This window comes from Mesoplodon bidens (assembly GCF_964165515.1).
Source record: "Mesoplodon bidens genome assembly, chromosome: 1".
NCBI classification, from domain to species: domain Eukaryota; kingdom Metazoa; phylum Chordata; class Mammalia; order Artiodactyla; family Ziphiidae; genus Mesoplodon; species Mesoplodon bidens.
In genome coordinates, this window is record NC_138176.1 from 112,394,543 (window position 1) to 112,412,374 (window position 17,832).

The 17,832-nt window shown below is 49.5% G+C and overlaps 1 protein-coding gene across 1 annotated transcript in view; it reads left to right on the plus strand.

The window, feature by feature from the left end:
* Positions 1 to 16,537, plus strand: part of SLC35F3 (solute carrier family 35 member F3) — a gene marked incomplete at both ends in the record, with an annotated part of 300,600 nt that extends 284,063 nt beyond the window's left edge. Inside the window, 5 exon segments of the mRNA XM_081229533.1 lie at positions 2,647 to 2,866; positions 9,762 to 9,887; positions 11,934 to 12,126; positions 13,087 to 13,176; positions 16,302 to 16,537. Of these exon segments, the coding sequence (XP_081085659.1) occupies positions 2,647 to 2,866; positions 9,762 to 9,887; positions 11,934 to 12,126; positions 13,087 to 13,176; positions 16,302 to 16,537 (865 nt within the window).
* Positions 16,538 to 17,832: the final 1,295 nt, after the last annotated feature.

Consider the following 17,832-nt stretch of genomic DNA (forward strand, 5'->3'; position numbering starts at 1 on the left):
CAGCCTCAGGCCTTTATTGTGCCAGGAATGAAGGGCATTAGACTGTCACGTCAGCCAAGTGGAAATCAGTCAAGAGAGTATCTATTGTCTTCTATTCTTGATACACAAGAAGAGGTGGACTTGTGCTTATCATCTCTCTTGGGTCCCCTTGCCATCAAGGGTATATGTGGGCCATATACCCAAGCCAGCTGACATGGATTAGTGCACAGTCTTTGGTCTTAAAACAGCACTAGGCTCACTGGCTCAGGGATCAATCATCTTGGTCTCATTAGAACAAAGATCTGCCCACCTGGCCTGTAATCCCCTGACCGTGAGTCCTCAAAGGGCCAACAGAGCTCTGCTGGGCCCAGAAGTCTTGCCTTTTCCATCTCCAGGATGGATCCCCACTCTCCTCCCCACTTCTGGTCAACAGCTTGGGCCATTCACTACCCAGCCATGTCTGTTCCCCACCCATCACTTCTACAACCATCACACGTTGGATGAATCAAACGTAGATTCTCAGAGAGGACGTAAGGTGTCCAGTTGACTTTGTATGGCCCCTGCAACAACATGAATCATTTTTTATACTAGTCAGGGGAAACTTGGAAATCCTTCTTGTGTTATGTTCCCTTAAGCAGGGTAACAACCTCTAAGTTTGGTTAAAATAGGTTGACTTTAATGACAAGAAAGAATAATTGCATTTCCTGTTGATCATTCTCAGGGTCTCAGCATCACTTTATAGCCGCCATAATCACAAACATGAAGGAAGCTGCCCCTGGTCACTGTCCCTGGGGGAAAGAAGACTGCCCTGTAAATAGGGGCTGCAGAAAGACCCATGGAAAATGCAGCTGAACTATTGTATGAAAATTACATGGCAAACAGAGATATCAACATGTCAGTTAGATGCAAGTTCCATTCATAGAGAGCCAAAAGGGAACCAATTCAGTTGAATTGGTTTCATGGTAAATTTAGTGATTTGAATGTTTTATATTTACCTGCTGCTGGTATAGAAGCAACGTAAGACTCTGGGTTCAGCGAACGGTGATGAGTTTTCTGTTTCTTCGATGGATATCCCATAGTGGAGCAATGAACAAAGGCAGATTGCATCTTAGATTGATGAAAAGAACAAACGAGATTAAATTTAAAATCGCATCCAGTCCCCTTTGACTCTTGTTTTCCATTTTCCTCCGTGACTGATGCATTTTCATGCTGAGTGGCGTGGGCTGCGGCTCTTCCCCACCTTAGTGCATTTGGATCATTCTCGTTCTGACTTTTCTCTCCCTGACTGCTACTCAGTGGTACGTGGGCCACTATGGGCCCTGTCGTGAGCCTGGACAGTGATGGCTGTGGGGCAGCATGTCCTCATTCGTCCCTGTCCTTGGCCGGGCTCGTGGGGCCCAGCAGAACGATGCTCTCCACTCCCACCCAGGGCAGCGGGCAGCTGTCTGTAGAGCCAGCCGCCTCAGCCCTCTCTCCACACCCTCTGCCCACAGCCTCCTCTTCCCATCTTCTTCTGCCTGGGCAAGGTTGGCTTTCTTTTTCTTTTCTTTTTAAAATTTATTTATATTATTTATTTTATTTTTGGCTGTGTTGGGTCTTCGTTGCTGCGCACGGGCTTTCTCTAGTTGTGGTGAGCGGGAGCTACTCTTCATTGCAGTGCGTGGGCTTCTCACTGTGGTGGCTTCTCTTGTTGCGGAGCACGGGCTCTAGGCACGTGGGCTTCAGTAGTTGTGGCATGCGGGCTCAGTAGTTGTGGCTCACGGGCTCTAGAGCGTGGGCTCAGTAGTTGTGGCGCACAGGCTTAGTTGCTCCGCGGCATGTGGGATCTTCCCGGACCAGGGCTCGAACCCGTGTCTCCTGCATTGGCAGGCGGATTCTTAACCACTGCACCACTAGGGAAGCCTGGCTTTCTTTTTCTTAAGCAGCTTTTCAGATATCAATGATCCTTTGCCTAGAATCTGGAATGATGGCATTGGAAAACTTTCTTCTACAGGCATTTCCTCACCTCTTCCTCTCTTAAGATGCTGAGCTCTTGGACCTGCTCATTCCTCCTGTGCTCACCTCTCAGATGGTGTGGGGACAGGCCCTTCCACTTGGTGGAATGACAAACTCTAGAAAGGGCCTTGTGGAGAAAATGTATAGACAGTTAACACCATTGATATCATAGCCAAAATATATTAGATGTGCCCAGGAAATGACTGCCACTGCCTGATCACAGACAATTTCATTTGGGGGCAAATTTGTTAAAAATATGTTTCAGTGAGTTCTCTTCAGTATCCAGCCCCCTGAGAAGAAAAGGTCTAGAGGTGTCCTTCTCTTACTAAGCAAGTGGCAGAATCCCTTAGGCAGTCACCCTGGAATTGGGGCTTCTTCAGATCAGATGGTCCCAACATTACCTTCTGTGAGCACCATCCATTCCAAACCCAACATGGACAGAAGGAATAATCCATGACAGCAGATCCTTGTGCGACACTTTCTTCAATGGACTAAAGCATAGATCGAAGGGCTTTGATAGAAAGATGTTGATAAAACATAATAATAAACAAAAGGACCCCACCCCATCCTGCATCTGTTAAAAAAAAAATAACTAAACTGGGTAGAGGGGGAATAAAATGGTCTGTCTCAACCCAAGAATATAATAACACTGACTCTCTTTCCTTGTTTTAGGGAATGCTGTCGATTTTTTGGAGACAATGGCTTGACTTTGAAGGTGTTTTTTACCAAGGCAGCACCCTTTGGTGTTCTTTGGACACTCACAAACTACCTGTACTTACATGCAATAAAGAAAATAAACACTACGGATGTGTCCGTATTGTTCTGCTGCAACAAAGCTTTTGTGTTCTTGCTCTCGTGGATCGTTCTCAGGGACAGGTTCATGGGAGTGAGGGTAAGTTCCTTGTTCTCTGTCTTCCTCCCTCACTCAGTCATGCGAACCAAAACCTGCCCATCAGCTTGCTTAGCCTCATGTGCTGGGCCACTAAGCATAAGCTGCTATAACCACTTTCCTTCTCATTTGCAGCAGAAAAGGAGCCCGGCTCTCGGGGCGCCTTGCAAACCTTCTTGCTTGCGAACCATTCTAGACAAGCGTTCATTAAAGCACCTTTCATTTCAAGCATTTCAACAAGCATTCCCTAAAGTGCGTGCTGCTCGGGGACCCCCCTGGGAGGAGTGATGTGCCCACCCCGCCTTTCGGGTCCTGCGGCCTGGAGCCCTCTGCTAACACTACCACTGTCTGCTTAGGAGGTATCTGAAAGCCAAAGGTCCTTCTGCATCCACATGGACGTGCAGTCTTGGCGGCCCTTTGTCTGGATCGTGGGTTCAATGCCCAAGTGGGACGGACACACTTAGGCTAAGTCCAAACTTTGGAGGGACAGTTTCACTCCCTTCAACCCCAGAGCAAGGGAGAATGGAATGATACCCCTGAATCACCTCTGGTTGTTACATCTGAGACTGCGTAAGTTCCCTTAAAATCAAGTCAGATTTAGCTAGTCACATTTCAGAACAGCTGTGTGAAATATGACAAGTGCGCTGTCAAACGTGAGCTGAAATATAGATAAAAGAACAGGTGACATTTATTTAGCCTGGACAGAATCCTGCTGGCTTCTGCTTGTCTCCCTCTGCTGGCCAGGATCTGCCACTGCCCCACCATCGCCTTGTCACAAACAAGGACAAAAAGGATTCGACCAGGCAGCTGGGTAGTGCTGTAGTCAGAGCGCCTCGCTTACTCCTTCCTGCACCCTCAGGCCGTGTAGGAAGCCCAGGAAGCTCAGAGTCCTTTTGAAGGGCAGTCCCTTGAGAGCAGCGGTCCCCAACCTTTTGGGCACCGGGGTCGGGTTTCGTGGAAGCCGGTTTTTCCACGGACGGGGGTGGGGAGGTGGAGGGTGGGAATGGTCAGGCGGTAATGGGAGCGATGGGGGGCGGCTGTAAACACAGATGAAGCTTCGCTCGCTCACCCGTCCGCCACTCACCTCCTGCTCTGCGGCCCAGTTCCTAATGGGCTGCAGACCGGTACCTAATGGGCTGCTTTAGAGTGAACCCTGCTGGGAACCCAGCAAGGGGCAGACTCCAGGCCCTCTGCTTGTGTCCTTGGCTAATTGTCCTGGGAACAGTGGCATCACCTTCATGGTGGATTCACGCCCACCTAGTTTCTCAAACAGCAGTGGGGACGTGAGTCAACTGCTGAGTCAGATTTTTAGCTTGCAGTACGGGGAAAATTTGTTTTGAGGCTTCGTGTTAATTTTGGAATAAGAACTCAGCTCACTGGGCTACCACCCAGAAAAGCTTTGAGCCAATAAACCATCAAATACACCTCCACTAGAAAGGAGGTACGGCCAGAGGCAATCGGTCCAATCGCCTGCCTGCCTGGACGCTGAAGATTCGGATGTCCTAGGACCCACTGTGGCTTTATTTTGAGGTCAAAAGCCAGGGGAATGCATGGAGCATTTTGGGGCGTGATTCTGATGTCCAAAGCAAATTCCGGATGAGATTGTTACTGTGAAAAGAGGCTTCAAGGTTCATTCTGCATCTAAGCAGAAGAAAACAGAAAGTTTTTGAGGTTAAAAGAAGGAGGTGTGAAAACACTGAAATCCACTTGGACTCACAGAGAACGGAGTGGCACACCCAGATCTTTTCCTCGTTGCTATTCATGGGTAAGAGGGTTCCCGCTAACATCCCTGAGCTGTGATTCAGTCCTGCTATCCTGGCCACTTGCTCAGCTTGGGCTGTGCCGACCACTGTAGACTGAACAGATTTTCGTGTTGAAGCCTTTGGCACGAGGCCAGCACTGAAATGAAGATCCAGGAACCGGTGTCGGTGATGGAACTTCGTAACCTGTGGAGTACCACGCAGTTGTGAGTCTCTCTAATAATCATCACTCCTCTTAGAAGTACGTGACCTATCCTCTAAGGTCATCACACTCCAAGTCAAGGTGGAGCGCCCTCTTCTCATCTTCAGGAGTTCAGAGAGCTAGTAAAATCTGTAAGATGTCAGCAGCTGGCCGGTGTGACTGAAAGGTCCCCCTTGAGAAACAGATGGAGATTTGAGCCCAAGATAAGACCTAACCAGTACACAGGTTCTCTGAGACTTCCCTCGGACTGCTGGGTTAGCTGGCACCTTCTACTGGGTCATTGCCAGAGATTGAAGGGAACTGACTCTCTTTTCCATCCTGGAGGGCTGAGCATACTGGCCTGAGAGTCACACAGATGCAGAGGACAGATGTTTGTGGAACGGGTGACATAGAGGGCCTGAGTTATTAAGGCAGTGACTCAAATCACAAGGGCTGTGGTTCCTAGAAAACATCAACAGGGCCGAGTCATGCAGACAGACCAGGGAGAAGAAAATGTTTATCTTCGAATGCTGGGGAGATCGTGGCCACCTATGGCATCAGAGGCGAGTGTATGAGAGGAGCCCACGTTGGCCCCCATATCACCCCTTGACTCTGTACTTAGATGTGCGTTTCACATGTCTTCCAGGCTTGGGGTCATAATGGGTCCTCGAACCTAGAGTTGAGCGATGAGGGTTTGGGTCCACTCTCATGAGCTGTTGGACCTTGAGCTAGTTACTTAACATCTCTGAGCCTTAATTACGCGACATTAAAATAGAATGTTAGTACTCAGAGAACAGTTGTAAGAATAAAATAAGGTATGCATGCCCGACACACGAAACCCAATAAATGTCATCTTTTCTCAGTGTTGTTATTATTCTTATTCCTTCTCAATAAGAGGCGTTTGACGGACCTGCCCAGTTCTTTGGCTGACAGTGTCAGAGGCTGGTAACTATTTAGGGAGGTGGTTTGGTGTAGCAGAAGCAGCAGGAGAATGACAGCAAGTAGAACTCTGGGGGCAGGAGGTACGGCCCCTCCCAGGCCAAAGCCCGCCCGGCTGTGGCCCGCAGCTAGATGAAGGAGGGGTTGACCAGCTGCATTGCCCGCAGCCCGCATCTCAGAGGAGGTGGCAGATGGGACCCTCAGCTCTTCAAAATCACCCACTGCAGCTAGAGCGCTCACACCAGGAGGACTGGAGGAAGAGCAAGAAGACAAGCTGAGGGGTCATCCGGGTGGCGTCCAACCTCTGCAGCACGGTCCTGGGGAGGCCGGACTTTTCCCAAGAGCAGCTCCCATCTCAGTAAGATCCGAGCTGATGTCTTCCATAGTTACACGCTGGCGGCCTCTCCCACGGGGCCATCCCTGAACGGGAACCCCAAATGCTGATCCCGACTCTGACTTCTGTTTGGGCGGCTGTCCCCTGCCACCTGAGCACAGCCTGAGGGAGGGCACAGGGCACACAGAGTGTAGGGGAACCCGGGGCGGGGGGTTCACGGCTCAGACCCCTTTCCAGCCTCCGACACGAGAGGGCTGAACTAGAGGATCTGGAAATTCCTCCGGACTCTCTTGGAGTCGATGAGGGCAGCACAGGGGTTGGGAGGGGAAATGTTAAGGGGAGGTATGTTTAAAAATTAGCCTGTCCTCTCCCTTTTTTTTTTTTTTTTAATTTTTTTTGCGGTACGCAGGCCTCTCACTGTCGTGGCCTCTCCCGTTGCGGAGCACACGCTCCGGACGCGCAGGCCCAGCGGCCATGGCTCATGGGCCCAGCCGCTCCGCGGCATGTGGGATCCTCCTGGACCGGGGCACGAACCCGTGTTCCCTGCGTCGGCAGGCGGACTCACAACCACTGCGCCACCAGGGAAGCCCTGTCCTCTCCCTTTTTTAAACTGCCCCAGACTGTGCAAATCTGAAATGCATCGCAGACGGGGCTCTGTCTGGCAGAGAACGTGCAGCCCGTCACATCTTGAGCAGGAGTGAGGAGTGGTGCTGGTCTGAGAGGCGGGCAGACTCCACTGAGGGCTACACCTTCCCTCTCGGCCTGACATCTGATGGGGAACGGTGCGCCATGGGGGGTACGGGGGCATCGGTGGGTTGCTGGGGCCCTGAATCCAGAGCCCTGGGGGCCGGGCAGGTTATAACCACACGGGCAAGACCCCCATTAAGAGGTTAAATGGCAGCATGTTGGCCTCAGCGTCCCCCATGCCCATGTTTCTTCCTCTTCTCCGGGCAGATTTTCCCCAGCCGAAGTAGAGATGGTGGCTGTCACCCCTGTTGGTCTCAGACCACTGTCACCCATCTGTCTGGATCCCCAAGTTCCTGTTCAGTGGGATACATTGGGGTTGGGGGCAACAAGAAAGTGTGAGAAAGGAGGGGTGGGGGGAAGGAGGGAAATTCACTTGATTCCATCCTCAGACTCGCCGTTCTCCCCCAGGGAGGCCCGGATCTAGAAGGCGAGGACCATGTGAAACCACAGGACACGCAGGACCAGCCTTCCTGGAGAGTTCATCTGAGTGCAGGAAACAGGCAGGGAACATTTCCAAATGTAAACCAAGAAACCAGACATGTTAGGGTGAAAATGTAAACTCTGCACTTATTTTTTAAAGAGATCTGGCATCTGTCTTCAAGGGAATGGCAGGCTTGGGGAAGGACTCTCAGGCTGTGCCCCCCAGACCCGCAGGGTATGTTTCAACTCTGCTCTGCTATTAGCAGTATTGGACACGAGGTGAGCACCAGCATCCCCTCCAGCACGGTGGTCAGGGCCTCAGGCTCAGGGTCGGGGGTTCCAGGGGAATTGTTGATGCCCAGAGAGTGAGCCCTGTAATCGGGTGGGTCAAGCCTGTGACGTGTGGCGGGGACCCCCAAGAGGAGAAGCCCTGGAGGCGTGAACGGGGGGAGCACTGTCCCCGGTGCCACCTGTCAGAATGAACCCACCGGCCTGGACTTGGCAAATGTTGGCCAGGAAGCCGGTGGCCGCCCACGCTCTCTATTTCTTGCCTCTTCCCTCAGCTCTTCTGCACAGCACAGCTCAGGCGGAAGCTTTTAGCTGTTTGTGATTTAATCAATAGAGAAAAGAGAGTAAGGAGATCCAAAATCTGCCTGTAAATCTTCACGGAAAAATAACCCTTGTTCTCCTTCATTCCCTCAAACTTCATCTTTACGTTTGGAAAGACTCAAGTACCTTTGGAGGTGTGCCACATCATCTGAAACGTAGCTGTCTTCTTCCCTCTCTCTCTCTCCTTCCCTTCTTTTTCTAATTGGTTCCCTCTCTCTGTTTACCTGGCTGCCTAGCCCGGCCCAACTGCTGGGTGCAGCATCTTTGCACCGTGCGTGTCCTCTGGAGCAGAACCCACACCCCTTGCCCTGCCTGCTTTTTCATTAGCTCCTTGTTCTCCTGGAGGGAAAAAAAGTCACTTATTGTCTTGTGCCTCTGTTTCTTTCTCTTAATGAAGAGTCGTACACAGTACGTGTAGCATTTGAATATAAAATATGTGCATTATGTGATAATGAGAGATAAAGGTGAATCACTACACCAGAAAGAGCAAGTAGACAGAGCAGGGATGGCACTTCTCTAGGAAATGATGATCTCCTGCTCTCTCAAGGGCCTCTGTGTGTGGGTGTATGTGTCTTTATATGAAAATACTGCATGAGGAATGCACAGCTCAAGCTGCTGAGACCCAACCACTTTACCTCTCACTAACCTAAACATGGCGTGCCTCAACCATGCAGGAAACGTCACTTTAGATCTCAGAGTAGAATTGGCAGTGGCTTATTATGTGAATCCTACTTTCTGTTTATATATATATAGACACTGACTTTGCAATTAGACCTGAAATGTGTGTCCCTGCTCTGCCACACAGCAGCTCTGTGACTTTGGGCAAGTTGCTGAACCTCTCTGAGCCTAAGTGTCCATGCCTATAAAATGAAATGAATGATAATGTCTACCTAGTTTGAGGATTAAATTAGAAGATACGCAGAAACATGTATCCCGTGACCACTCAGTAAATGTCAGCTACTCGATACTGCTACAGAAAGCAGAGGGAATTTTGAGCAAATCCGTAAGAGAGAGAAACTCCCAGTAGATCCAGTGATCAAAACTTGTGCTGCGCACGTTTGTTCCGCCCTCCCCAGGTTCTGGCTACAGCGGACCCTTAGCACTTGCCACCCGGCAACGTCTCTGCAGTTCCACGATCACCTCTGATTAGAACTTGCGCTTATTCTGGGTGCTAATGCATTTCTCCTTTGCAAAGTGTTATCCCAAGTTAGTTGATCTCCTGCGCACTCTGACAGTTTGACTTTGCACAGCAGGAATGTGTGTGTGTCCCTGGAGCGTCCGCTCCACCTGAGAAGAACAGGATTGGAGGTGGTGGGCCGTGGAGGTCAGGCCCTGCAGCAGCCAAGGAAAGGAACTGCAGCGCCAGGGTTAGGACACTGTTTGTAGCCCTGACTGGCCCGTGACACACGCTCCCTCAGAGGTCCTACTGCTGGCGTGTAAAATGGGGCCAAGGCCTGTGGTTGTCACTGTGCCTTCTCTGTTGAGACATGAGATACATAAAAGCAGGACCCTATGAGGTGCTTATGGAAGGTTGCGAGGGAACTAAGAGGTGGTCACGACCAGGCCTTGTCACAACCAAATAGCCTGTCGTTGGGATTATGACCGCCTCCTCTCGGGTGCCCAGGAATCACGTGGCCGCCACCCTCCCACGTGATGCCAAGCCACGGTGTCACTCCTTGCTGCCAACCGTTTCCAGTTCCTGGGTCATGCCAGGCTTTGCCAAGTGCCCCCTTGCGAGCAGGGGCAAATATTTAGACAGGAGAGCAGCCTTTGCTTGGTCCCCAAAGAAGGACTGAAAAGGAGCCTCTCCGTCATCGCACCCCTATGAACATGCCTACCCCTTGGCACTTAGGGGGCCCCTCTGATTCCTCACCGCTGCCCTGACCACCGTGTCTTCCTTCCATCCAGATCGTGGCCGCCATCCTCGCCATCGCTGGGATCGTGATGATGACCTACGCGGATGGCTTCCACAGCCACTCTGTCATCGGCATAGCCCTGGTGGTGGGCTCGGCATCCATGTCCGCCCTCTACAAGGTAGACGCGGGGAGCAGGCTCTCTGGGCCCACCTGGGAGGGAAGGGCAGGCCTCGGCGTGGCTGGCCCGTTGCTTTGGGGGAAGCTTTGATGGAGCCTGGGCTTGAAGATGAGCCATTGTTTCCCAGGAGCACCAGGCACACGAAGCCTTGCGGTGCTGAGACACACAGCAGCTCTTAGCCCTGGCTTTCTAGACCTTTCCATCAATGGCTGTACATTTGCAGCATTTGGGATAAAACGGGTGGAACCATGGATTGGCTGAGTCCGATTGGTGACTTCCTTGTCTGGCAAGGACTGGAGAAGGATCCAGGGCCCCAACTGGCTGGCTCAGTGTTTGGTCAGATACTTTCCTACCAGATTGGACATGAAAATTTGAATATCTGGTACAGCTTTGAAATCTTGTCTCACATGGTTTTTGAGGCCACCCGTATTCAACATGAGTCCATATGCATTTCAGGCGTTGCCCGTAGACTGAATGAATAAAAGCACAACTACTATCGTATGGGGAATTATAAAATATTTTTGACAAAATGTTGGGAACTGTTGGAAGGCATGGCCAGCTGCAAGTCTCGAGAGAACAATGTTTACCCCCTCACTCTCTCCCCTGCTCCATTATGCCTCTCAGCCACTCTCTCCCCTCACTTGCCCTTCTCTTTGGATCCGAAGTCAAGAATGCAAATATTTTGTGGTCTCCAGGCTGGTAAACTGAACTGGAGGATTCAGTGAGAAATGAGATTTTAGCTTCGAGACTTATTGGCCCTTTGTGGATCCAGACGGTTGGACAGAGAACATAAAGCATTGTAGAAAGTTCTAAGGAACTTTTTTCCAGCACTGGGAGGAAGACACTTTTGGAGAGTGAAACATCCGTACCGTCTTACCTTTCATCAGCCCCCTGCCCGCACTGCCCCACCACACACGGGCCATCTTCCTCCTCTGGGACACGTCTCCCTCAGAGGATGTGCTAGCCTAGCCCCATTCTGGGACCCCAGAGCCATGGTCCAAATGCAGAAAATACTGAGAGGCCACACTCTGCTCTCTCCAATGAGCTACATGCTAATGGGAAGCCGAGAGCGGATAGAAACGCAATCCACGATGAACACAAATATTCTGATTTAGACTTACGTTTCCATCTCCTCCACTGCCTGATCTTTATCCAGAGAGGCCAGTCGGTGGAAGGGTGAAAGCAGTTGACTGTATTTCCCTTTCCGTGCTTCCTGCCCAGAAATGCCCAGAGATACCTGAAAGAGATGTGAAATGGCTGGAAGAGGAGGAAGGAGGAAAGTAGGAAGGACAGCAAGGCAGAGACTGAACTTGGACCATCAGGTCCGTAACTGTGGACGGTTCAGTAAACATGGGGGCTGGACGGGGGCCAACTGCCTCTGGGAGCTCAGCTTCCCGGCCTCTCCGGTCACCTTTGTCCCTCTCCTGGCTTTTCATGCATCTCAGATATGTACAGACAGGAACAGGTGCACGAAACCAAAGTCGGGTGTGTTCCGCTAAAACCCATGCCATGTCTGCAACAGGGGTGGTGAGCTGGAGCAGAGACCTGTGAGTGTTATGAGCCCTCTCCCTTTGATTTATAGGAAATGTCTTTGCAGCCAAAGCCCTTTTGCTTGGGGGAAGTGGTTTTCGAACTGTGTTGTTCAAGGTCAGAGATTAATGTTAGGGGTCCCCGAGAGGAATGTGTAATCATGGCAGATACTTCTAATTTAAGTGGCTTCTAATTTATGTGGCTTCCTCATCTTCAGTGCTCTGAAGTGGGGATGTGGTGTCGTGAATACAGCACAGAGGAATCAAGCCTAGTGTGACAACCTATGGTTTCTGAAGTTGCTCTCTGTGTACCTGGAGAGTAACTCTCCATCGTGTTGCTACTGGGCATAGGTAAAGCCCACCGCCCTTCACTGAAGGCCATATGAGGTAGAATTCACCTGTCACATGGCCGTCGGTCCCGTGGTCCAGCCCCAGCTTACCAAGTGCACTTGCTTCTCCGTGGCAAGTTGGAGTCTTAGGTGAGCTATCACCCCTCCCCCTCTGCTCTCTCCATCAGGTCCTGTTCAAGCTCCTCCTGGGCAGTGCTAAGTTTGGAGAAGCCGCCTTATTTCTGTCCATTTTGGGTGTGTTTAACATCCTCTTCATCACCTGTATTCCTGTCATCCTCTACTTTACCAAAGTGGAATACTGGAGCTCTTTCGATGACATTCCATGGGGAAACCTTTGTGGATTTTCACTCCTCTTATTGAGTAAGTGGCGATCACCCTGTCAGAATCATCAGGAAGCAGGGACTGACAGGGCGGCATCCGGGCAGCTCAAGGGGAGTCTTTGGAAACCCGTGTCCTGAAGGAGAAAAACGAGTCTGTTATTATCCTTAAGTTCCTCGTGCTTTTCTAGGTCATTGTGTCGTGAAAAGGAAAGCCTTTGAAATGATGACACTGGATTCTAATTCCAGGACCACAGTCGCTGTAGTACTGGCCATGGTCATTTGGTGCTCTGAATAGTGAACTAGTAGCCCGGTATGCTGCGTGGTATCTACTAATAATAGTACATTCCTTATATAGGGCTGGTAAGAAGTTAGTAAATTAGTGCATGCAGAGAGCTCTTAGAACCTGCCTGGTAATGTTCAGTAAATACTACCAATTACCATTAAATTAGTGTCATCATCACCATTAGTTGATATAAGGCTGGTCCTAAGCAGGAAAGCAACCAAGGAGGTGCCTCATCCCATTTCCATCAAAAACTGTACATAACACTTAAAAATGATTAGGATAATAAAATTTATGCTATATGTATTTTACCACAATAAAAAAAATTCAAAAAGAAAAAAAACTAAATAAAAATAAAAATAAAAACGTACATTCCAAAGCTCCTATTCATAGTCTTCCCAGAATCATTGCCAGCAACAGAGAAAAGCAAAGTTAGTAGGATACATAGGAGGGCCCCAATCCTCTTTTCTAGTGCCTGCTCTCTGGTTACCTTTGCCAAATTTCTTTTCCCTTCTTCAAAGCTCAGGGAAGAGAGGAGAGCTGAGTCAGCAGGATGTTGTTCTGGAGCCCTTGCAGGAACCCGGAATTCACTGAGTCAGAGTAAAGGGCAAAACACCTACGACTCCAGCCTCATCAGAGAAGCTGGGGTCCGACGGACCAGGGGAAAGTCCAGGGCCAGTCGTGAATAACACCTGTTTTTTTTTTAATTCTGTATTTCAGCATTCAATATTGTATTAAATTTTGGAATTGCTGTTACATATCCCACTCTGATGTCTCTTGGAATCGTCCTCAGTGTACCTGTGAATGCAGGTAAACCTATATGGCTTTCTGTATCTGCTTGTAAACACACACACACACAAACACACACAAACACGCATGTGTGCACACATACTCACGTATATTCTGGCTGTGTCTGGTATAGCAGGCATGTTTAACCTTCTCTGTAGAAAGAAAGCACTTCGGTAAAACGTTGATGATTTTGACACATGCAATGTTTTCTCCAGGGCGGCTTGATTTTCACATACCACACCAAGATACAGAAAAGTCTAAAGCCATCTCTATTCAAACTGGTGTGGGGATCAGATGCATGTCATGAATACTATGATAAGTATAGACAAATATATAGCAGAAAAAAAAAACTACAAATAGAACTACCATATGACCCAGTAATCCCACTACTGGGCATATACCCTGAGAAAACCATAATTCAAAAAGAGTCATGTACCAAAATGTTCATTGCAGCTCTATTTACAATAGCCCGGAGATGGAAACAACCTAAGTGTCCATCATCGGATGAACGGATAAAGAAGATGTGGCACATATATACAATGGAATATTACTCAGCCATAAAAAAAAATGAAATGTAGCAGAGGAAAATTTTAATTTTTGTTAAGTGGCTTTCCAGAAGAGACCGTTAGCTCAGGTTATGGCAGGCCTGAGGTAGAGGCATGTCTGCAAACTGCAGAAGCATAAACACTGTTCCCCGAGTCCCAGAAGAGAGCCCTTCCCCCAGCTGCTCAGGACCCGGCTCTTTCTTTCACTGGGGACTCGCCGACACACTCAGCTGGCAGCTCTTCCAAAGCCTGCCATCACCTGCCCCTCACCTCCTTCCTTTTCCTGGCTCCTTCTGCTATGAATTTCAGATTTTCCTCCCAGAACGCCCCCCCCCTCACACCCGCCCTCCCTGTAGAACCTGTTTGTGAATCACTTCTCCCCAGAGCATCCACCCCCTTGGGCTTCGCACAGCTCCCGCCAAAGCCATCTCCCTCCCGACCCTCCCGCTTCTGGGCCATTAGAGGGTTAGGCCTCCAGGGGATGGCAACCCCTTATCCTGCTCAGTCTGGTGTTAGTAAGCCTGAAGCATAGGCAAAGCCGCACTCAGCTTCCTAAACCTCTTCCTGCTGTCCCATTCCACACGTTCTGTATATGCCTCACCCTGGCCCCAGACTCCTTGGGCCCAGCACCATCCCTGCCCAGAGGGAGGATGGCGGTCCCCACGCATCACCTCTCTGGGCCTTTGCTTGTCCCCTAAAAGTGAAGGTCATCCCCACGTCATCACCTTGGTTGATACGAGAACCACATGAGATGACCTATGAGGCAGAACTTCCAAAGGCAGGAAAGCCCCTGAGCTCCTGGAAAACTGGTAAGAAAGTGGTCCAGCTTGTCAGTTTCCATACACTACAGGCTTCTGAAAAATAACACATCAACTTACCCCCGCTGCATCTTGGTGTGTCTTTATAGTCCCACAGGGTTCTTATTTCAAGGAGGCATATTCCAGGCGGCCCTGGTGTAGAAGCTACTTTGACCATATCATACAGCCGGGTGTGTGAGAGGTTAATCAGAATTCTCTTACTATTTACCTGCAACGTAAGAGGGTCCGTGTCAGGGGAAGGAATTACCCTCAGTTCTCCAGGGGAGGAGAGAAGCCGAGGAATCGGCTGTTACCTGACTGTCAGAGCAGAGCCCTTGCTGGGCTTTCTGACTTTCCCTGATGCCCTCTCTAGTGCAGCTTGTATGGCTTGCTAATTAACTCTCCCCATCTGTGAATTAACAGGCCATGCTGCCAATATTAAAAATCAAACTGCTCCTGAATTAGAGATAAAAGCGGAACTTTAATTCCACAAAAGGGCTACAAACAAAGTGCCTTTTTTTTTTTTTTTTTTTTTTTTGCGGTATGCGGGCCTCTCACTGTTGTGGCCTCTCCCGTTGCGGAGCACAGGCTCCGGACGCGCAGGCCCAGCGGCCATGGCTCACGGGCCCAGCCGCTCCGCGGCATGTGGGATCTTCCCAGACCGGGGCACGAACCCGTGTCCCCTGCATCGGCAGGCGGACTCTCAACCACTGCGCCACCAGGGAAACCCACAAAGTGCTTTTTTCAGGTTTAACTTTTACCTCTCTACCCACCCTCCAGACAGAGGTGAGAGTCAGGTGCAAGGGTAGGGTGCGGGGCAGGAGGATGTGGAGGAACGTGAGGGGGGATGACAGAGCAGCCCCCTCATGCGGCGGGCGAGCTGGGGGGGAACAGCGGTCCAGCACGTCAGGCTTCAGAAGCTGCACATGCAAGTCAGAAAACCCTCTTTCACAAAATGCGTTTAAAAAAAGCAATCTACTTCTCCCTTGTGGAGAGGCAGGCCCCAAATTTTCTTTGGTTTAGTTAGGAAAAGAGAAGAAGAAAGCAAAAAAAGAAAAGAAAAGAAAACCAACATTTGAAACACTTTTGATCTTTAGTTATGAAGAGAATGATGATCTAGATTTGTACGAACTGACATGAATCCTGTTCTCATTTTGTTCCCTCACCTGATGTGGGTCAGGAATGAGCTTCTTGGGCCTTTAATAAACTTTCATAATCTGTGGTGACACAGGTGGCATTAGAGCCTCACACTAATAATATCCTGGGGTGGAACAAAAGTTTGTATTTATTATCTTCAAAGAACCAGGTCAAGTTTGGTCTTCAGAACGTATATTATATATATAATGCTCTTAAACTATAAAAATAAAGTATGTCACTATAGAAAATGTGAAAAGTGCCAAGAATATAAAGAAAGCAGTAACGTTTTAATTATCCTGCCAACCCGGAGGTGGCCACGATTAACTTTGGTGGATGTATATATTAATACACACGCACATCTCCAACTGCCCCTGGTGTTTCGTTTTGTCTCTCGCACAAATCAATGTGGGAACTAAGGTACTAGGTCAATTGGGGAAAGTGAAACACAGCGCAAGGCCTCGCAGCAGACAGGGTTTGTAAAGTTAACGGGGGTGGGGGGGCAGCTCTGGGAGGCAGCCCCTGCCCGCCTGGTCAAGGGAAAACAGCTCAGGCCCCGCGGAAGGGGGCGCCCCAGGCCCTGTCCTGGCCGGGGCCCCGCCCTCCTGATGGCCTGGCACGATCGCCCCCCCCCCCACCCCCGGTAACGCACGCTCTCCATCCCCTGCAGTTGTTGATCGCTACACCAGTAAGATTGTCTTCAACGGGGTCCGGGTCATCGCCATGGTCATCATCGGCCTGGGCTTCCTCCTCCTGCTTCTGCCCGAGGAATGGGACGTCTGGTTGATGAAGCTGCTCACCCGCCTGAAAGTGAGGAAAAAGGAGGAGGCGGCGGAGGGCGGCGCGGACCTGGGCTCGGGACCTCAGAACAAGGGCGGAAGGGCCCGGCCCTCCTTCGCCCGCTGATGGTCCGCCTGAGAACTCTGTGGTGACGCTCGCGTGGGTGATTTGGAATCTCTTCCCCGCAGAGGGAACCTCGGTTTGGTGAGGTGTACATACCTGTACAGTTTTGGTAATCTGCGGTAAGTTATATGGTATTTATTGGCATGTCCAACTTGCTTGCACTTTTTTTCACATCAGACCTTTTACTTAAGGGTACCAATTAAATACGGGAGAGAAAAGAACCTCTCAGCTCTTTTTAAATGAATGTAAAGCAGCATAAAATGATCCTTGCCTAGATTGTTTGGGATGACAGATTTCTTGACAAGGCAGGGCAGATGTTTTGACTCTTCCCAACTGAAAATTACATTGCACACTGTGATTATTTTTCAGCTATGGTAGATCATACTTTGTTTTATACCAGAGCTGTACTCTTAATTTTAAGGGATTTCAATGAACCAAAAGATCACTCTGAGTTAATTTGGATAAACAATTGTTGGATGGATGGGTTGATGGGATGTGAAGAGCTGGAGCAGAAAAGGATAATGGACATGGAAAACCATTGCCTGTGGCTAACTGGGGGTGGCGATTGGAGGAGGGCAGGCCCGAGCCAGGTAACAGAAAGGGAAGGTTAAGTCCCAGCCCCAGCTGGCTTGCTCTCACGTGTCTGTGTAAGATCATGGAAGAGAAATTACAGTGCCTTCTACAGAATTTTTGTCTTTACCTATGTGAAGTGAGGTGACATTATAGGTCACTGGTGCCGTCTTATCATTTGGATGTAGAAATCTTTAGAAACAAATAAAAGACTATACATTGTGTGTGTGTGTGTGTGTGTGTGTGTGTGTACAAAAGTGGCAAAGCTGATGACCAGTGTAGTAGAACACGGGTCACGGTGTGCATATAAGGTAGACTCCGCAGAAGATGAATCACTGGTTGCTTTTACTTCCTGACCAAGACCGCAAGATTTACTGAATCTGCAAACCTTTTTATGAAACTTTTAAGCACCAGGCTGTTTACTTCCATAATTTAGGTCTGCCAGAAAATTCTATCTGTGATAGATCTGTAAAGAGGGACAAGGGGGTTAGAGTTTACTATTTTTGAAGTTTACATTGTTACATAACGAATTGGAAACCTTATTTTGAAATGGTGTCATAACCCAGTGGTGTGCTCTGTAACCATGGAGTCTTTCGTTTCCTAGGGGAAAGGGCATTCGTGACCTGAACTTTTTAAGCAAATTATTATTCTCAGTTTCCATTACCTGTTTAACCAAACAGATTAATAAACGATGTAAAAAAGAAGCATTTGGTGCTGTCTTGGTGGCA